This window comes from Sceloporus undulatus, chromosome 5, assembly GCF_019175285.1.
Source record: "Sceloporus undulatus isolate JIND9_A2432 ecotype Alabama chromosome 5, SceUnd_v1.1, whole genome shotgun sequence".
Lineage (NCBI taxonomy): Eukaryota > Metazoa > Chordata > Lepidosauria > Squamata > Phrynosomatidae > Sceloporus > Sceloporus undulatus.
In genome coordinates this window covers 42,468,947-42,486,487 of record NC_056526.1, presented here as the reverse complement: position 1 = coordinate 42,486,487, position 17,541 = coordinate 42,468,947, and the positions used below count along the sequence as shown (strand labels likewise).

At 38.3% G+C, this 17,541-nt stretch overlaps 1 protein-coding gene across 2 annotated transcripts in view; it reads left to right on the top strand.

The window, feature by feature from the left end:
- The window catches only part of NR1H4 (nuclear receptor subfamily 1 group H member 4), a 44,673-nt gene that overhangs the window by 15,566 nt on the left and 11,566 nt on the right, over positions 1–17,541 (top strand). For both annotated transcript variants that reach the window (XM_042467378.1, XM_042467380.1), the window contains 5 exons: positions 5,328–5,468; positions 13,304–13,437; positions 14,594–14,692; positions 16,030–16,129; positions 16,354–16,500. In XM_042467378.1, the coding sequence (XP_042323312.1) occupies positions 5,328–5,468; positions 13,304–13,437; positions 14,594–14,692; positions 16,030–16,129; positions 16,354–16,500 (621 nt within the window). The remainder of the gene's footprint in view (positions 1–5,327; positions 5,469–13,303; positions 13,438–14,593; positions 14,693–16,029; positions 16,130–16,353; positions 16,501–17,541) is intronic.

The window sequence follows — 17,541 nt, the reverse complement described above, 5'->3', positions numbered from 1 at the left end:
AGTGGAGCAATAGGGTATTTGTATATTTCATTAATTTAGCCAAAAATAGTTATTGTTTAAATTTTGCTTGCTTCCGGTTCCATTTATCTGGCTTGTAAAGGCCTAATATAAAAGACCTAAAAACCTTTTTGAATGCAGTCAAGTCAGCCAAAGGAACTGTGTGGTAGAGATATTTGCTAGTTAGAAAAATATATTTATTTATTCCCTTAAAAACAGAAACAGAAATAAATCACAGGGTCTATATCACAGAATCTCAGGGTGATATACAGGTAAAACAAATTGAAAACAATTTAGAAAAAGTCAAATTTAAAACAATGAGAAATAATAAACAGTATACAAATGTTAATGTACTTTACAAATGTGTATGTGTTTAGACAAAGAATTGCTGATGGAGGCAGCCCTCATTAATTAATGAGAATGGAATTGCATGTGATCCACATTTTCCCTAACTGGGAGTCAGATATGGATGTGTTTAGGGGAGCTTTGCTTGATAAAGCAGATGAAAAAAGACACTATAAATTATACTGGTTGGGCTTAGTTTCAAATCCTAACAATAAAGCTTTGCAGTCTTTTAATTTAACCAACTTCTCAGGCTTTATCTTAGGATAAATGGGGAGGAAGCAATTGATGCTGTCCTGAGCTTTTTTGGAAGAGGGTGAATAAAATCCAAAGGCATAGCTGTGTTAGACTGGATCAGTATGCAAAGGGATTTTGTAAGCACCTTTGACCCTGAGAGAAAGAAGTTGGTAGCTTCCACTTTTGTGGACTAAAGATGGGAGAACTTTTAAAACTAAACATGCCCCTTAATCACTGTATACACAAATTTTGCATTTTATTGCTGTTCAGACTCACAATCTGCTCATTTGTTGGTATAAATGTCTGTCTGCAGGCACTTTACACCATACATGTGATGAAGCAGATTTAGGGCTTAAACAGACAGGCAGAATACCATGGGCCAACCCTGTGGTATCCTGCTTGTGGTTTCCACCCAGGTCAGCCTCAGGGCCGGTGCGGCAATGTGCAGGTGTTCACATGCCTGCCTGCTGCCATGCTATGGATCCATCACAGCATGCTCCTTACCTACTGCTGCTGCTGCAGCCAGTAAATGCAGTAGCGGGGTGCCTGACTATACCCACATGTCCAGGAGCTCCCTTCTAACATCAAAGTTTGGGGACCATTGTACTACAAGAGCCTTTTGCACTGTAAATAAAAGTTATTTTATTCAACAATCTTCCAATATTTCAATCTCTGTGTCTCTTTTACATTTTTTGTATTCTGTTAAAAAATTAAATAATGTGCACATATTTAAAATTCACCTGCAAGGTCTTTACTTTTTTCAGTAGACAAGACATCAATTTGCAGAGGGAATTTTATTGATCTCAGAAAAGAAGCAGGTATAATTAGCCTTCATTATTCCAAGGACCAGGATTAAAGGAATAGAAACAAAATAACAGGGATAGTTATACTGACGCTGATAGCTAGAGAAGTCTTCTTCAGAAGACTATTGCGTTACAAGCTTCAAATCACAACAGTAAAGCTTTGTTAGATTGGTGTCCTATGATTTTTGTCACCCTTCCAATGTTATGTCTGAGGGATGACAAGAGATGTGTTTTGGTAGCAACTAGCTTCTCGGTGTGACTAAATGTCAAGAAGTAAGGGTTGCTTTGGAACTATGACACTTGTACTATACCATATGGAACATTTAGAAACATAAAAGAACATTCACTATATTCTAAAAGCATTGATATTTGAAAATAAGGTTCATCCATTCCTTGATATTGGTAAAAAAACAGGCTTCCTCCCTCCTCAATATGACACCCCTTCAAGTATTTAAACTGGGCTCTCTCTTAACCTTCTCTTCTCCAGCTTCACCATTTTAGCCTCCCTCCTTTGGACACATGGCTCCAGTTTCTCAATGTCCTATTAGAATAGAGTGGCACTATGCTTCTATTGATGCAGCCTAATATCGCATTGGCCTTTTTAGCTGCCGCATCGCATGGTTGACGCATGTTCAACTTGTGGTCTACTTGGATCCTAGATCCCTTTTATACGTATAAGTCATCCATATTCAGCCAGGTGTCTCCCATCATCCTATATCTGTGCAGTTTATTTTTCCTCCCTAAGTGCAGTACCTTACATTTCTCCGTGCTGAATTTCATTTTGTTAGCTTTGGCCCAGCTTTCTAATCTATTCAGGTCGTTTTGAAATTTGATTCTGTCCTTTGGAGTATTAGCTATTCCTCCTAATTTGGTGTCATGTGCAAATTTGATAAGTATACCCCAATTCTGTCATCCAAGTCACTGATAAAGATGTTGAATAGCACTGGCCCCAGGACAGAGCCCTGTGGGACCCCACTGGTCACTTCACTCCAGGATGAAAGGGAGCCATTGTTGAGCACCCTTTGGGTTCGGCCAGTCAACCAATTACAAATCCATGTAACAGTTGCCTTGTCTAGCCACATTTTACAAGCTTGTTTGCAAGAATGTCATAGGAAACTTTGTCAAAGGCCTTACTGAAATCAAGATATACTATATCCACAGCATTCCCTTCATCTACCAAGCTGGTAATTTTATCAAAGAAAGAGATAAGATTTGTCTGGGCTTTTAAATATTATAGTTTAGTTGGACTTTTAAATATCATAGACGTGGTACAGAGCGCCAAAAAGAGTCACCTTTCTGGCGCCTCTCTTTGGTCTGCAGGAGCACCGCAGCAACCAAATTGCACGGTGCTGCTGTGGAGCAAAAAAGGAGTGCCCGGAAGCGGCTCCTTTTTCTGGGCTGCTGCGATGCAACAAAGCACCAGATACGTTGCGATGACATCGCAGCTGTGCTGCCCCATTTGGAAGCGGCGCAGGTGCGACATCATTGTTACGCGGCCCATCTGGTGGGCGTGCTGCAGCTGCGCCATACTCATCACTTGCTGGGGTTTCCGGGCGTTTGGGCACTCCGCCTACCAGGCAACCCTCACGCACGACGAAGGTGCCGCAAAGGCCCTTCTGTTCCAGACCATAGTTTAGTTTTTATGTTAAACAGATTTTTAAAGAAGTAAATTATTTTCTTCCAGCAGAAGTTAAGTTTAAATGAGCTTTAAACTTAACTTCTGTCCTTTCCTTAATCTGGAAATCGTATGAAACGCCTCCAGAAACATGGAATAACAAATATGTGGCTCTGAGTGAAAGCACCAAATAATTTGCATTTCAAAAGAGTTCTGTCTGTGTCACTCAAATATATTTGAATGGAGACTGTACACAACACAATTTAGATGCAACGTCCAATGAACATAAAAAACTGGCCATTTTGGTGATAAAAGATGCAGCTTTATTATTCTGTAAGGAAAACCGTCGATTTAGCTACTTTAAGTGAGAAACATGCTCAAACCAAGAATTATAAATGGATTTACTGTAGAGTTGCTAATATAAATTCCATGCAAATGCATTTTTATTATTGCAGAGGAACAATAAAGTTTAAATTCCTTGTGACCAAGCTTTTTACATGGAGAAAGAATGCTGGGGAAAATGGATACTGTAGGATCTCTTCTGAGAAATCCTTGTGTTCTTACATTTAATCCAAACTTTGTTTTATTTCAGTAATGGTCTTGAGTTTATTTATTTAGAGACTTAAAACTATCCAAATGACTGACTTCTGTTTTATTATCCAAGATCAAGAAGAAACAACACAATTTTAAAGCAAGGGGAGAAGACCTTAAAACACACTAAACACTTCATAGACTAAAAGCTTCAGTGAGGGGGGGGGGGGGGTGACGGAAGGTTTTCTTAAAAGGGAATTTTGGAGTAACAATGGCAAGGCAGTCAAATGTTGCTAGTAAGCGGGATGAGTTCCTCTGACAGTAAAGCTAACTTGGATATGATGGCTTTATAAAAGGTTTAGTAGGAAGCTATCAGCCTTCAAGGTCAGTTGACAATATTCAGGTTACTATAGGTTGAGTCTCCCTTATCTAACCACCTATGCAGAATTTAGGATTTTGGAATTCTGGATAAAGGATATTCAACCTGTATTAGTTGGGAACTATAGCCTGTGTGTATGTGCCTTCAAGTCACCTGTCAATTTATGGTGATTCTGTGAATTTCAGCACCTTAAACCATCAAGGCTCATCCAGAGCCTGTGGCACTGAATGACCAGAGGATAATCTGGTATGCGATTTCTCCAGTGTCTTACAGTTATCTGCATTCTAATATGGTAGACTTCTTTTTTTATAAATTATTATTATTATTATTATTATTATATCATCATCCTTAGTATTAGTATTAATTTTCTGCATTTAAACCTTTACCTTTCTTCCAACAAACCACATATACATTGATACTTCTCTTACACACTATTTTATCTACACAATAACCCTAAAGCGAGAAAATGACAGACCAAGGTTACCTAATCAGTTCCAGGGCCAAGTGGGTTCCTCAACTGTGATCTCCCAGATACCAGCCCAGCACTCTAATCTGTAATCTACACTGGATCTCAATAATAGTTTTATTTGTTGGGGTAATAGTGTGACCCAGAATCATCACTTACTAAAACAGGCAAGTTACAGATAATGCAAGTTTATTTTTATTTTTTTAGAACTGCTTAGTTTTGCCTAGCAAGTATTTTTCCTCTTCCCTCCCTTACCTCACTGTTGTCTTTGATTTGAGTATGGTGAGTGAATTACACTGGATTTTGTTTGGAGCACTCTGCCATGAAAACGTATAATAGTTTGGAGCAGTTGAGAAGCAGGCTTCCAAATCACCTTATTGGCATGAAGATCACAATTCAGTAGTAAGATCTACTTTTTTGGTTTATCCTAGATCACTCAGGAGAAAGTTTCCTTGTGTGCTTATGGGGTTGATCTCCAATAACTGAATTGCAGCAATCACATATTTATTGCATTTCTTCTATTTCAATTTCTTGCTTAATGATCTATCTCCCTTTTATAAATATATTCCAGATGTTCAGGCTTTTCCTGATATACACACATTTGTCAGCTACTTGAACATGTGTGCATGTGGCGCTTCCTCAAACATTTAAATTGAGGAACTCAATCTCTGCATACACTATGGAAAAACAAAGTCTCCTTTGGTATAAATGATCAAGCAGGAATCTGGTTTTGTGTATTTTAATGGAACTGTGGATTGGGTTGATATGATGTAATATTAATTGCTTGGTGTCAAAGTCAGCATCCATTAAATCAGCATTCTTATTCTTGGGTCAAAAGAAAGTAAAATAATTAAAGATCTAGTTTAATATTATTTGATTCATAGCGGTATTCATTTAAAAAAACAACTACGTTTCACATTGAATTCTCATTCTGCTTTCCTCCTGTTTGTTCACCAGGATTCTTCAGAAGAAGTATCACCAAAAATGCTGTGTATAAGTGTAAAAATGGAGGAAACTGTGAAATGGACATGTATATGAGGAGAAAGTGTCAGATGTGCCGTCTTCAGAAGTGCAAGGAAGTAGGGATGCTGGCTGAGTGTATGTATACAGATCTTTCTATCTCATAACTATTCATTTAAATTGAGCAATCTGTGAGTACAATCAAATTGACTGAAAAGTCTCAGATTTCATTTCTATTTACTCCAATTTTATACTAGATTATAACAAACTTCACTGGGGAGCTGGTATAAAAAAAGTCTCTGATTTTACTTATAGTTGACAGAAAATATTCGGGGATAAATATAATGTGTATGGATCTCCAAAATCGGAAAGAACAGGAACAAAATCTGAGACTTTCTGGTGTTGTTAGTCATCTGGATGCACCTATGGTTTGTACTTGAACAAGTTGGTAAAACCTGCTAAATCTAAAATAGCCTGTGAAATAGAGCTAAACATAATGTAAGATGTTATCTCAGGATCATCCAAGCTTGTAAATAACAATAAAAACGTAAAAATGAAGAAATCAGAATCTAGATGTTTTATTTATATTGAACTGAACAGCTCTTCACAATGTCTAGCAAATATGTCACTATTAAAGATAGGAAGGAATCATATTCTTAATTAAACCATTAGACCTGATAATGCAGCATTATTTAATTACTCTCAGAGGTAGAAGTCATCCAAGGTTCCAGATATCTGGTTATCTTAGGGACTGTACCCACAACTTTGCATGCTCTACCGCTGAGCTTCACACCACTTTAAAAGGAACTACATGTATATGAAAGAAGATAAAGAAAGAAGTTAGCAGAATTTAGTCATTTCTAAATAATCTAGAAAAGCAGATTTCTAATGACAGAAGACATAGCACATCAATATTGAGGAAAGCTCAGTCATGAAAGCTTTCTCACTTACCCATCCTGTAGTATATAAAGTGATGTATGTATAGCTAGAAACAATAATCAGAACTGCACTTGAGAAAAATGAATGAAAGCATAGGTGTAACAGGTTTAGGTATCCCTTTCTTTCTCTGGCATTTTCATGTTTAATGCTTTAACTTTATAAATTAATTGCTTTTGAAATTACTCTTTTATTTATATCTTTATTAATCACTTTGTATAATCTGTATTATTTTTAAATATGTTGTCAGGCATTTTGGATTGGATGAAAAGTGGGATATACATTAATAAAATAATATAATAATCACCCTCAGCTTCATTTGCTCTCAGGACTTCCCTGATGCTGCAATCCTGTATTTAAAAAACAACAACTGAAGGGGTAGTTGCAGATCTTAAACATAATGTGTGGTTGGGTTCTTGGAGTCTTAATACTGTGTTAACTTAACTAATTATGGCATGAGAGTTAAAGCTGTACTTCATTTAAAACTTCAATTCTTGGCATTTGCTTCTTTTTGGAAAGATCAGGAATAGGATGAAGGCTGTGTTTTGTCTTCCCTGTTGATGGTTCCAATCATTTTAGCATAACTGTAGTGTTGTACCAATTTAGCTTTATACCGGAAATTAATCTACTCTGGGTTTTTAATATACTTCAATCTGATCATGAGGTGCTATATTAGCTGTTAGGCTTTGTGAAAAACAACAGCCTATGTCTGTCAGTGTTTGAAATTCATGCAAAAATTATAACGCTGTATAATTAATCTTTCATTCTGTAAATTTAGCAGACCACAGAGATCTTGAGATAGGCCCCATTTCCACCCATTGCCTAAAGGCACAAACAAATCATGCTGCCAAAGTGATGAGAACACTCAGTGAATCTTTAGATATTGTGCACACATGCACAGAGAGAGAGACCTTGCACAACAACAGTTCCAGCTGTATACCTGAGCGACAATGAGAGGAGGTAGAAAGGAGAGTTTTGAGGTCCGCCATTCTCCTGATGGCTAATAATAGCATAAACAGAGAAAAAAATAGGTCATTGTAAGCAATACGGACCAAGGATACTGCAAATGGAAACTTTTAAACCAGGTGATCATTTTCTCAGATTGTCCTGTGAGAAACAAAGGCCAATAATAGGTGCTGCTACTTGAATTTTCCTCTGCAATGGAAACCTGTACTTTGTTACTGTGAGGCTCAGATAACTCATCATTTAAACATAAGTATGTTCTTGTAAAGTGCAGCAACGAGGACATGTTGCAAACTGTTTGCCTAACAACCACCAAATAAGGAGTGGTACTATAAGTTTTTCTCTCTCTCTTTCTTTCTCTGTTTTTTTTTTTTAAAAAAACCCTCAAGGTTAACTAAGAGTGGTTAAACTTGAAAGTCCTATTTGTAGATTGACTTTAAGTGAAATGGTTTCTTTGAAATTAACATTACCTTGGACTTTGCTTCATTTACTCATAATGCGGTGCTGCAGTGCAATTTTGCTATACTGTACTGCAAAGAGAGAGAGAGAGAGAAGTACAATCTTATTGGTATTTATGGCCTTACTTACTTAGGTGCTCCTGGGTCATAATGTGTCATAGGCAGATAAATATATTCTACCATTCTTTCTGTGCATGCAAAATTCAACTTCTCACCAGAAATTAATTCAAAGAAGCTGTTTTAGAAAATTCCCTTCCACACTTTATAGAGAAGACCAGATTGTGGCTATTTATTAAAAACAAAACTGGCAATATTATGATGCATTTATAGACATGTTTGATTTGACCAATTCTATATCTAGAATTCAATGTTGAGTTCTAGTCAACAGACTTCAAAAGCAGGATATTTTAATTCAGGCAAAGCTTTGGAGAGTAGACAACTGTATGATCAATGGCCCAGAGCAACTGTCTCACAAGGAAAGATTCAAAGCTTGGAAACAATGTGTTAAAAGTAATAATCTTATTCATAATCCATTACTTTTTTGAATAAAGATGGCCAATGTCATTTGTTTTTATTTTCTATTGAAAATGGCACAGATTTTACAGTTTTTGCAATAACTAGCCATCACTCATTATTGCAGAAATTGTACAGTGCTTGGAGAAAGATATGGAAATTGTGGAAATACACGTTCTCCTGACAGCCACCAAATAAGTATCAGAGACAGCTTGATGCAATGGGTCTTGACTACCAGTTGAAGTGGTACATAAATAAGATGGTGCTGTTGTGTGCATGTTTTACTTGTTGATTTCCCATCAGTATTTCAACTGGTAGCTCCTGTGAGAACAGAATGTTCAGATAGATAGACACCCAAAGAAGGAAAAGAGCTGTGCAGAATCCTGCACAGCTCTTTTCCTTCTTTGGGTGTTCTCATCTGACACTGGAGTTGTATGTGTGGGCCCGAAGGTCCATGTTCCCTCCGGCTTGGTGTTGTACAGTTTAGATACCAAGACCAGGTCAGGGACACAAAGACCAGATGCCATTCCAGCTGATCCGCCCCTAGCCTGGCCCAACCAGTCCTTAGCTTGATCTATAAAGACCAGCTGTTTGCAGGTAGCAGAGTTTCCCAGAAACTCCACCATGACAACCCCCTTATCTGCCACCGTTCTCTGTGGAGGCCTTCACTGTGGCCTGTGATGTCCAAAGGGGACACCTGGCCATGTGGGTGAAGCCAGGTGCCACATTTCTGTACTTATGGGCTGTGGTAGGGGCCTTCACAGAGAATGGCATTGGTGGTGACAGGCAAGGTAGCGACAGTAATGGTGGTTACATGGTGTGTTGGCACATGTTCATCTGAACACCTGCCCATAGCCATGCCAACTCAGATGAATGCTGGGAGCAGGAATGGAACAGATCCATGGGCAGGATACCATAGGGTTGGCCTATGGTATCCTGCCCATGTGCTTTCCCCCCAGGATTAGGAAGACAGAAAGTTTTCTGTGCTTTCAGGATACCTGTGGTGGCAGATTGGTCTGTGGTATCCTGTCCATGTGTTTTCCCCCAAGATTAGAAAGAAGGTTTTTGGTGGTTGCACTTCAGTTATGGAACTTCCAAGGAAAGTCTAGTATCTTCATTATTATTGTAAAAACACCAGGCAAAGTTTGCCATGTTAGCCGCTATTAGTGGGCAAACTGATTTAGTTTCTTTTGTCTTGGGTTGCTGTTATGGCTTGCCTTTCTGGCTATTTAAGGACAGATACATTGCATCAGATTGCTGTTTTATATTTTTATTGTGCTCATATTTTAAAGGCATTTTGTTAAGCAGCTTGAAAGGGCACCTATTGCAAAAAAAGTGCCATACACTTTTTAATAAGCCAACAATTTAAATATGTTCCCATTTATACACCATGTGTGAGTGTGTTAACCACTACAATACGTGAAATGGGGTATATAGCTGAACCCAATCAATGAAAGATGTTACATTTATTTTTATGGTAGATTCTCTATTTCAGCAAAGCTCTGGAAAAATTACTTTCTTGGACTACAATTCCCAGACTTTCCTATGCTGTCAGGAGGATTTTGGGAGCAGTAGTATAAGCTCTATGTTTCATATACATCTTCTCTTGACATACTATACAGTATTTATTGCAGAGCAATATGGTAGATATACTTATTATATACTTATTATGTACAGGAACTTATGTTCTCTGTAATGTCCAAAGAAGCCACCATACTTTAGCAGTACCCTTTATTCATATTGGGTTTTTTTCTTTAAAAAAAAAAAAAACAATGAACACACAACCAGTAATGAAAGGATGAAAGCCAGCACCATCTCTAGTTCCTGCCTTGCTCTCATAAACACTCTTTTACTCCTTCCAGATATTACGTGGAACTGTTATTTTAATCCTTTAAATTTCCTCTTCTTTCAGTGACAGAGGAAGCTTGCTTTCAATGGTGCATAATTTTATAATATACAGGATATTAAAAGCATTCACCACTGAATTAGGCATTTTCATTGATATCTTCCTCAACAATATCTAGTCTCTGAAAGAGACAATTTTCCTGTTCTGTAGCTTCAAAACTAGGGCACTCAGGTGACCTTGTCTTTTTTAAAAAAACAACTGCTTTAATTTAAGTTATGATGGCTGTGTCCTTGGACTGGCATTTATCCTTTGCCAGGACAGGGTTCCTGTGAAGTTAAGAAAAATGATATTCACACAATATTGTGAACGATGTGTTATTCCACTGTTTTTGTTTTAAAGAGACTAAATAACATCTATTGTAAAAACATTTTGTCACATATTAGCTGTGCTGATACTTAGCATAGTTATACATGGAGGAAGGGGGCAGAATCCTACCTTATCTCACAAGCTTTTTAAGGAGTATAATATATGGCTAGTTTACTAATGTGCTGAGAAATTTCTTTATCACACCTTTTAATACAGTAAACATCTTCTATGTGTTCAATCTGACTTCTCTAGAAAGTGTTGTTATTACAGCGGACCCTCCACATTCACTGGGGTTAGGGGTGTAGGTCTCCTGTGAAGATGGGAAAACCACAAATAAAATACCACCCCCTTTTTACCTGAGTGAACACCTCTCTAGAAATCTCTAGGTTCAGTGCAACTCTTGTGATCAACATCCCCCAGAAACTGACCACAGAATCATGCTGGAGGGCCTACAAATGCCTAAAGAAGTGTTTTCCTTAGGAATCTCTAGGTCACTGGTTCCCAAACTGTGGTCTTCCAAAATGTTTTGTACTTCAGCTCCCAGAATTCCTGACTGCTGGCCAACCTGGCTGGGGCTTCTGGGAATCGAAGCCCCAAACACCAGGGGAACCAAAATTTGGGAATCATTGCTCTTGGTTCTCCATCACAACTCTATGGTCAACTTCTGGCAGAGTCACGCTGGAGGTCCTAGAGATTCCTAGAGATAACATATTACTCAAATCCATGAATGATCAAATCTGCAAAAGTCAAAGCCACAAATATGGAGGGCAGACTGTAGTTCTGAGAGTAAAAATGGAATGATTTGGCCAAATGTGTATGTTTTACATAACATAGATAAGAACATGATTAGTACTGAATGTTCAACTGCCTTCCTTGCAGCTTCTTGAACATTCCAAAAGTGCTCTGGAAGTTTGGGAGAAACTTTGGAACCGGTTTGGTGCATGCAAAGCATGTGCAGGTGACAGAGGAAAAGGTGGAAGTATGTCATTGGCCTGAATCAGACAGGCCAAATAAAGCGCCTTCCAGGGGCTTTGCGGGCATGGTGTTCAAACGACGCATGCCTCCAAAATGGCTGGTAGCTGTTCAGGAACTGGCTGAAGTGGCCTGAAAATGAGCAGCAAAAAGCCACTCCTGCCAGTGGCCCATTTGGGATTCCGGCAATGGCTGGCCTTGGGACTGCAGCATCTGGTTGCGTGGTCCCAGACCAATCCAGACCAGAGTGGCTGCAGATCCCTCCATCTGGCCCATCTGCTTCACCCCAAAGAATGAGTGGAAATCCATTTTCACAATAGTGTGTGGAATCCATCAAGTTTTTGTCCTCTATCAATGTTCAGGGAAGATTTCTTGTTGCCATTTGCCATCAAGTATTTTTCAGCCTTGGGATTCAGTGTGGTATAGCAGTTTGAGAATTGAACTACAACTCTGGAGACCAGGGTTTGAGTCCCAGCTCAACCATGAAACCCACTGGATGACCTTGGGCAAGTCTCACGCTCTCAGCCTTAGGGAAGGCAATGGCAAAACCTTCTCTGATCAAATCTTGCCAAGAAAACCCCACTTTTGGTTCACTTTCGGGTTGCCATAAGTTGGAAATGACTTGAAGGCACACAACAAAACACACAACTTTCCAACCTATGCTGAATGAAAAATCCTCAAAATATATAGATATCTGCAACCCTGTTTAGGTGTTGTACCCTCAGGACTGTGGCTTCTTTTAGTGAATTAATCCGTGATATGATTCTCCTCTTTTCCTAAACCCTTCCAATTTACAGTATTGTCTTTTCTAAGGACTCATGCCATCTTATTTATCTATCTTAAGGATGATAACCCTTTTAATCATTTTTGTTTCTCTTAATAGTTTAGGCTTCGTTTGCATTCTTTTTGCTGGCCCAGGGTATCCACAAACTCTGCTCCAGTGCTGCATTTTCTGTAAATAAAGCATTACTAACACAGCACACATATGAGCAAAATTAAGATCCCACTCCTCTCAATCAGTCAAAAAACATATTCTGAAAATATTACCCAGCATCTAATATTTATTCTGTTACTAAAACTTTAGTGTATATACTTTCTTTAACTTCTTTTACTTATTTAGGAAATCAATATACTGCCCTTTATAAAGATCACAGGGCAGTTTACATAAATATTTCAATAAGAAAACAGAATACTGTATAATAGAATAACAAACAGAGCAAAACATTTTCAAATATATAAAATTTCTGAAGGGCCTGGAAGGTTTTAAAAAAGGATTTACCTGGCATCTAAAGGATGACAACGACAACAACAGCAACAATGTTTAATTATAATGCCCTTTTCACCAAAGGGTGGGACATCAGGCATATGTAATTAAAGACAAAATAATAAACATAACATGAAACAAAGCAGGTGTCAAGTGATCCTTCCCACATAAGTGAGAACTGGTGAAGATACTCTCTACCTATTTACCATGCACCTCACTTCTGGTGGCAAAGAGGCCTGATGTCCTCAAATGACTTTACCATCTGGGCAAATGATATGTAGTTAGGTATTTCTTAAAATGCCTCTGACTGGAGCATCAGTGCTTTGAACTGGGCTCAGAAATGATCTAATAACCAGTGAGGTTTATCAAAAATAGGTGAGATAATATCATTCCTATGAGCTTTTCCAGCTAAAAGCATTGCAGCCACATTCTACATTAACTACATTTCCAAACTATCTTACACTGGATTGCAATAGACCAAAAAGGTAGAGATAAATGTTGACAGGTTCTTTCTGTTCAGATGAAGTTGCAGCTGGCATACAAGACCAAGTTACTAAAATAAAGGAAGTGAAGGAAAGAAAAATATCAGATATGTGAGGACAGGCGTTTTTGTCAGATGTATCATTCTAGTTAATCATTTTATGTGGTATTTTAGGTTTGTTAACAGAAATACAATGCAAGTCAAAAAGGCTAAGAAAAAATACGTCACAGCCTCTAGATCAATCAGCTGGTGAAGATAATGACGGTTCTGACCTGAAGCAAGTGTCTTCTACAACCAAATTCTACAAGGTAATAAAATTATGGTAGCATCTAACACACTATTGGGTGCCACTGATAATCAAGGAAGACTAAATCAAAATAATTACATGTTAGGAACTTCCAGACTTTGTAACAATTTTCTGCAGATAATTCGACATGCTGTTTGTCGTCAAAGATGTGATCTCTGTATAAAATCACCAAGGATTCTGATATAACAACACTGTGACCTCTTTTGCTATGGTTTATTTTCAAACTTTTTGAACATATTATTTGCATTTCATTTGCATGATTGTGCCCCAAATCCATCACAAGTATGATGTAATGCCTCACCTGGAATACTGTGTCCAGTTCTGGGCACCACAATTCAAAAAGGATGTGGAGAAACTGGAGCATGTCCAAAGAAGGGCGACTAAAATTGTGAAGGGTCTGGAAACCATGTCCTATGAGGAATGACTTAGGGAGCTGGGGATGTTTAGCCTGGAGAAGAGAAGGTTAAGAGGTGATATGATAGCCCTGTTTAAATATTTGAAGGGATGTCATATTGAGGAGGGAGCAAGTTTGTTTTCTGCTGCCCCAGAGACTAGAACGTGGAACAATGGATGCAAACTGCAGGAAAAGAGATTCCACCTCAAAATTAGGAGGAACCTCCTGACAGTAAAGGCTGTTTGACAGTGGAACAAACTCCCTCGGAGTGTAGTGGAGTCTCCTTCCTTAGAGGTCTTTCAACAGAGGCTGGATGGCCATCTGTCAGGGATGCTTTGATTTCCTGCATGGCAGGGGGTTGGACTGGATGGCCCTTGCGGTCTCTTCCAACTTGCGATCGTGTGTTAGTGCAACAGTAAATGCAGTACATTCTAAGCATTTATTCTCCCAACAGAATGTGTTTTACTATGCCTTCAAGATTCCCTATTCCTATGTTCTATAACTGGTATATCTGGTGCTGCCTTTGGAAAAATGGCTGTGGTCTCCTGTATATGAATTCCTTGAAAAAATACATCCATACTAGATTAATTATAAGGACACATTTTCATTTTAACATTGTTTAAGTTTATGGGTATCGATATCTTATTGAGAACTGTTTTTGATGTGGAAATCAAACAGCTCAAAGCTCTGCTATGCAACTAAAATAGGGTGTACAAAATTATACTCACTTACTGAAGCTTATTGTTCTTTATTGCCAGTATAGGAGAAAGTAGAACTAACCCCAGAACAACAGAATCTTCTTCACTATATCATGGATTCATATAATAAACAACGGATTCCTCCTGAAGTTTCTAAAAAGCTGGTGAGTATACCATTTAATACAACATATATCCAAGTATTTCAGTACACAGTTTTCCCCAGAACATTACCAGTACAAATTCTGATTATTCTAGAAAATGTCTTCCATTGCAAAGTGGTTTTTGTGGTATAAGTTACAAATATGGAACATAACTCTCTTCCCCAAATGCAAAGCACTTGGACTCTGCATGCAGGTGAACATATCAGTGATGGGAAACAGTAGGATGAGCCAATTGATAGACAGGGCAAGCTTAGCATTATGTTCAAACCAGGATTCCCTGCACTCAAAGAAGCCAGGACGACCAGAGGTTAAAATGGCTGAATCTGGGCTTCTTTGGGTGCAACAAATCATAATCCCAGATAAGAATTACCCATGCCTGTTTTCCTTGGGAGTTTACTTGAACAAAGAGATTAAAAGTACTGTGAATAGGCCTCTTCCAAAAGGCCCAGTCAGCACAGCCAGTGGAAAAGGATAGTAACGTTCTTTCTTTCTTTCTTTCTTTCTTTCTTTCTTTCTTTCTTATCCCACGTTTCTCCTGATGTGGGGGCCAAGGAAAAGAACACCTTAAAAACTGATGATATATATATTTTTAAAAATCAATTGAACAAACAATCCTATTAGCACAGCATTAATTTAAAAAGATATAAACACATTCTAAAATATAATAAAAGAATAAAAGTACACCACACACAGCTTATCAAAAGACCCTTCTGCACAATCAGCTAATTGCCAAATCCTGGTTTAAATACAAAGGTCTTCACTTTCCAGTGGAAGGAGAGCAGAGAAGAGACTGATGCATGGGAGTTGTAGCCCAATATTTCACACCACTGACATTGTGCTTTAATAAACTGACTTAAAATGACAACACAGCTTGAACTTGGTCAATGAGCGATACAGACTCTACCATATGCAGCACTGATACTATACATATGGTCTGAGTTGGGATGTTGCCTAATAGGATTCAAAGCCTTGTTTGGCCAGAATCTCTGCTTTTCATTCAAAGAGAGTGAGCTTATGATCTTTGCTGATGCTTCCTGACATCATGTGACAACAACTGATCTCCATCTGTTATAGAAGAGACTTTGTTTTCTTTTTCTATATCATTTTCTCCAGACTATAATCATCTACATAATTTCAAAAAATTCAGTTGAATGGTGAGTGATTAGAGTATGAGTATGTGGTGTGGTCTGAATGAGGGAGGGACCTCACCTTGAAATGATCAGATGAGGGAGCCAACTGCTTCTTCAACCATGGGCTTCCAGTGAAGTCATCCAATCCTTTGCTGAACATTGCTACCTTTATTATTATTAAAATTAATATGATTCTGTTTGAATTCTCAGTTACAAGAGGAATTCAGTGCTGAAGAAAACTTTCTCATTTTAACAGAAATGGCCACTAGTCATGTACAGGTCCTTGTGGAATTCACCAAAAGATTACCAGGTATGATTTCTTAAACGTGTTTTATAGCCCTCTCTTGTGGGCTATGGCTGTTCTCAACATGTATCTCTAAAAAGTAATTTTCTCATGTTCTGGATTTGGTGCTAAATATGCAGATGGACAGCACTCTTAACTGCCACTAACAGTGCCATGCCATCTCAACATCCTACTACTGTATCAGAACAATTCTGGTTTTTATAATTTGATATTTTCATATTTTATTCTAGGCTTTCAAACCCTTGACCATGAGGATCAGATTGCATTATTGAAAGGTTCTGCTGTTGAAGCCATGTTCCTTCGGTCAGCCGAAATCTTCAACAGGAAACTCCCTATAGGCCATGCTGATCTCCTGGAAGAAAGAATTCGTAACAGTGGTATGTGCCTTTCATTAACAGTAAAAGGAACCAAGCTAGTTTTTGGAATGCTGGGGGGGGGGGGAGAGAAGAGTATCCATTATGAGAATGTCATGCTTCCAAGTGTTCACAGCAAGCTTCTTAGTCATCCTTGAGTCCAAAGGTTAACAACTAAATGTTTGATCATAAAAATATAAGTCCTGAGAAAGACTGTCCCATTACAACCAGCTATATTTGTTCAAGGCTATACATGAATAAATTGGGGCAATGAAACATATGCCTATCATGTTCCTTCCAGTAAGAGCATCTCGCCCATTTCAGCTATTACAAATGATATAATAACTTTGGTGCAAGGTCTGCTGTTGCTAATATGTATGTTTGGGTGTGGGCCTAAATTAGTCAGTAGAAGGTCTCATTTCGAATAAATGGCAAAATTATGATGGGTGTGTAGAACCGTCATGTTCGGTTTCGTAGAGCTGTTAGATTTCTAGTTTAATGCTAGGTGTGCAAATTTATTTATTTTTATTTATTACCATGATTTTATAGTAGTGTTCTGTGTACAGAATTTATTCTATTAAGCATTTCTATTGGTAATGTGAGTCATAGCATTACCAGCTCTCTCTTTATAGCTAGGATAGGATCCAAACGCAAAACCCTGGGTAAAATCTGACCATGTCTGTCCACTGAATGGAATCCATCAGCAGAGCAAATGTCTCCTTTCCTTGCCTCACTCACACCCCCAAATCCAATCTGGATGATTGGGAGATTCTCCAAAGCAGATTTCAGAGGAAAGGGGGAAGGAGGTGACGAGAAACAACAGCCGAGCAAGCAGTTGTCTATTATAGGACATTGGATGTGGCCTTCTGCATAGCCTCCAGCATTTCACAGATGAAAACTGGGACACATGTGACCAATGAACAGCAGAGTGTGGTAAAGATGACAAAAGGAACAAGAACAGACAAGATAGGAGAGGGTGCGGCAGTTTGCTTTTGCCTGAGACTACTTAACCTACTGAGCTTAACTGAATTTCTTTTGCCCAAACCTCCTAGATCCCAAACCTCA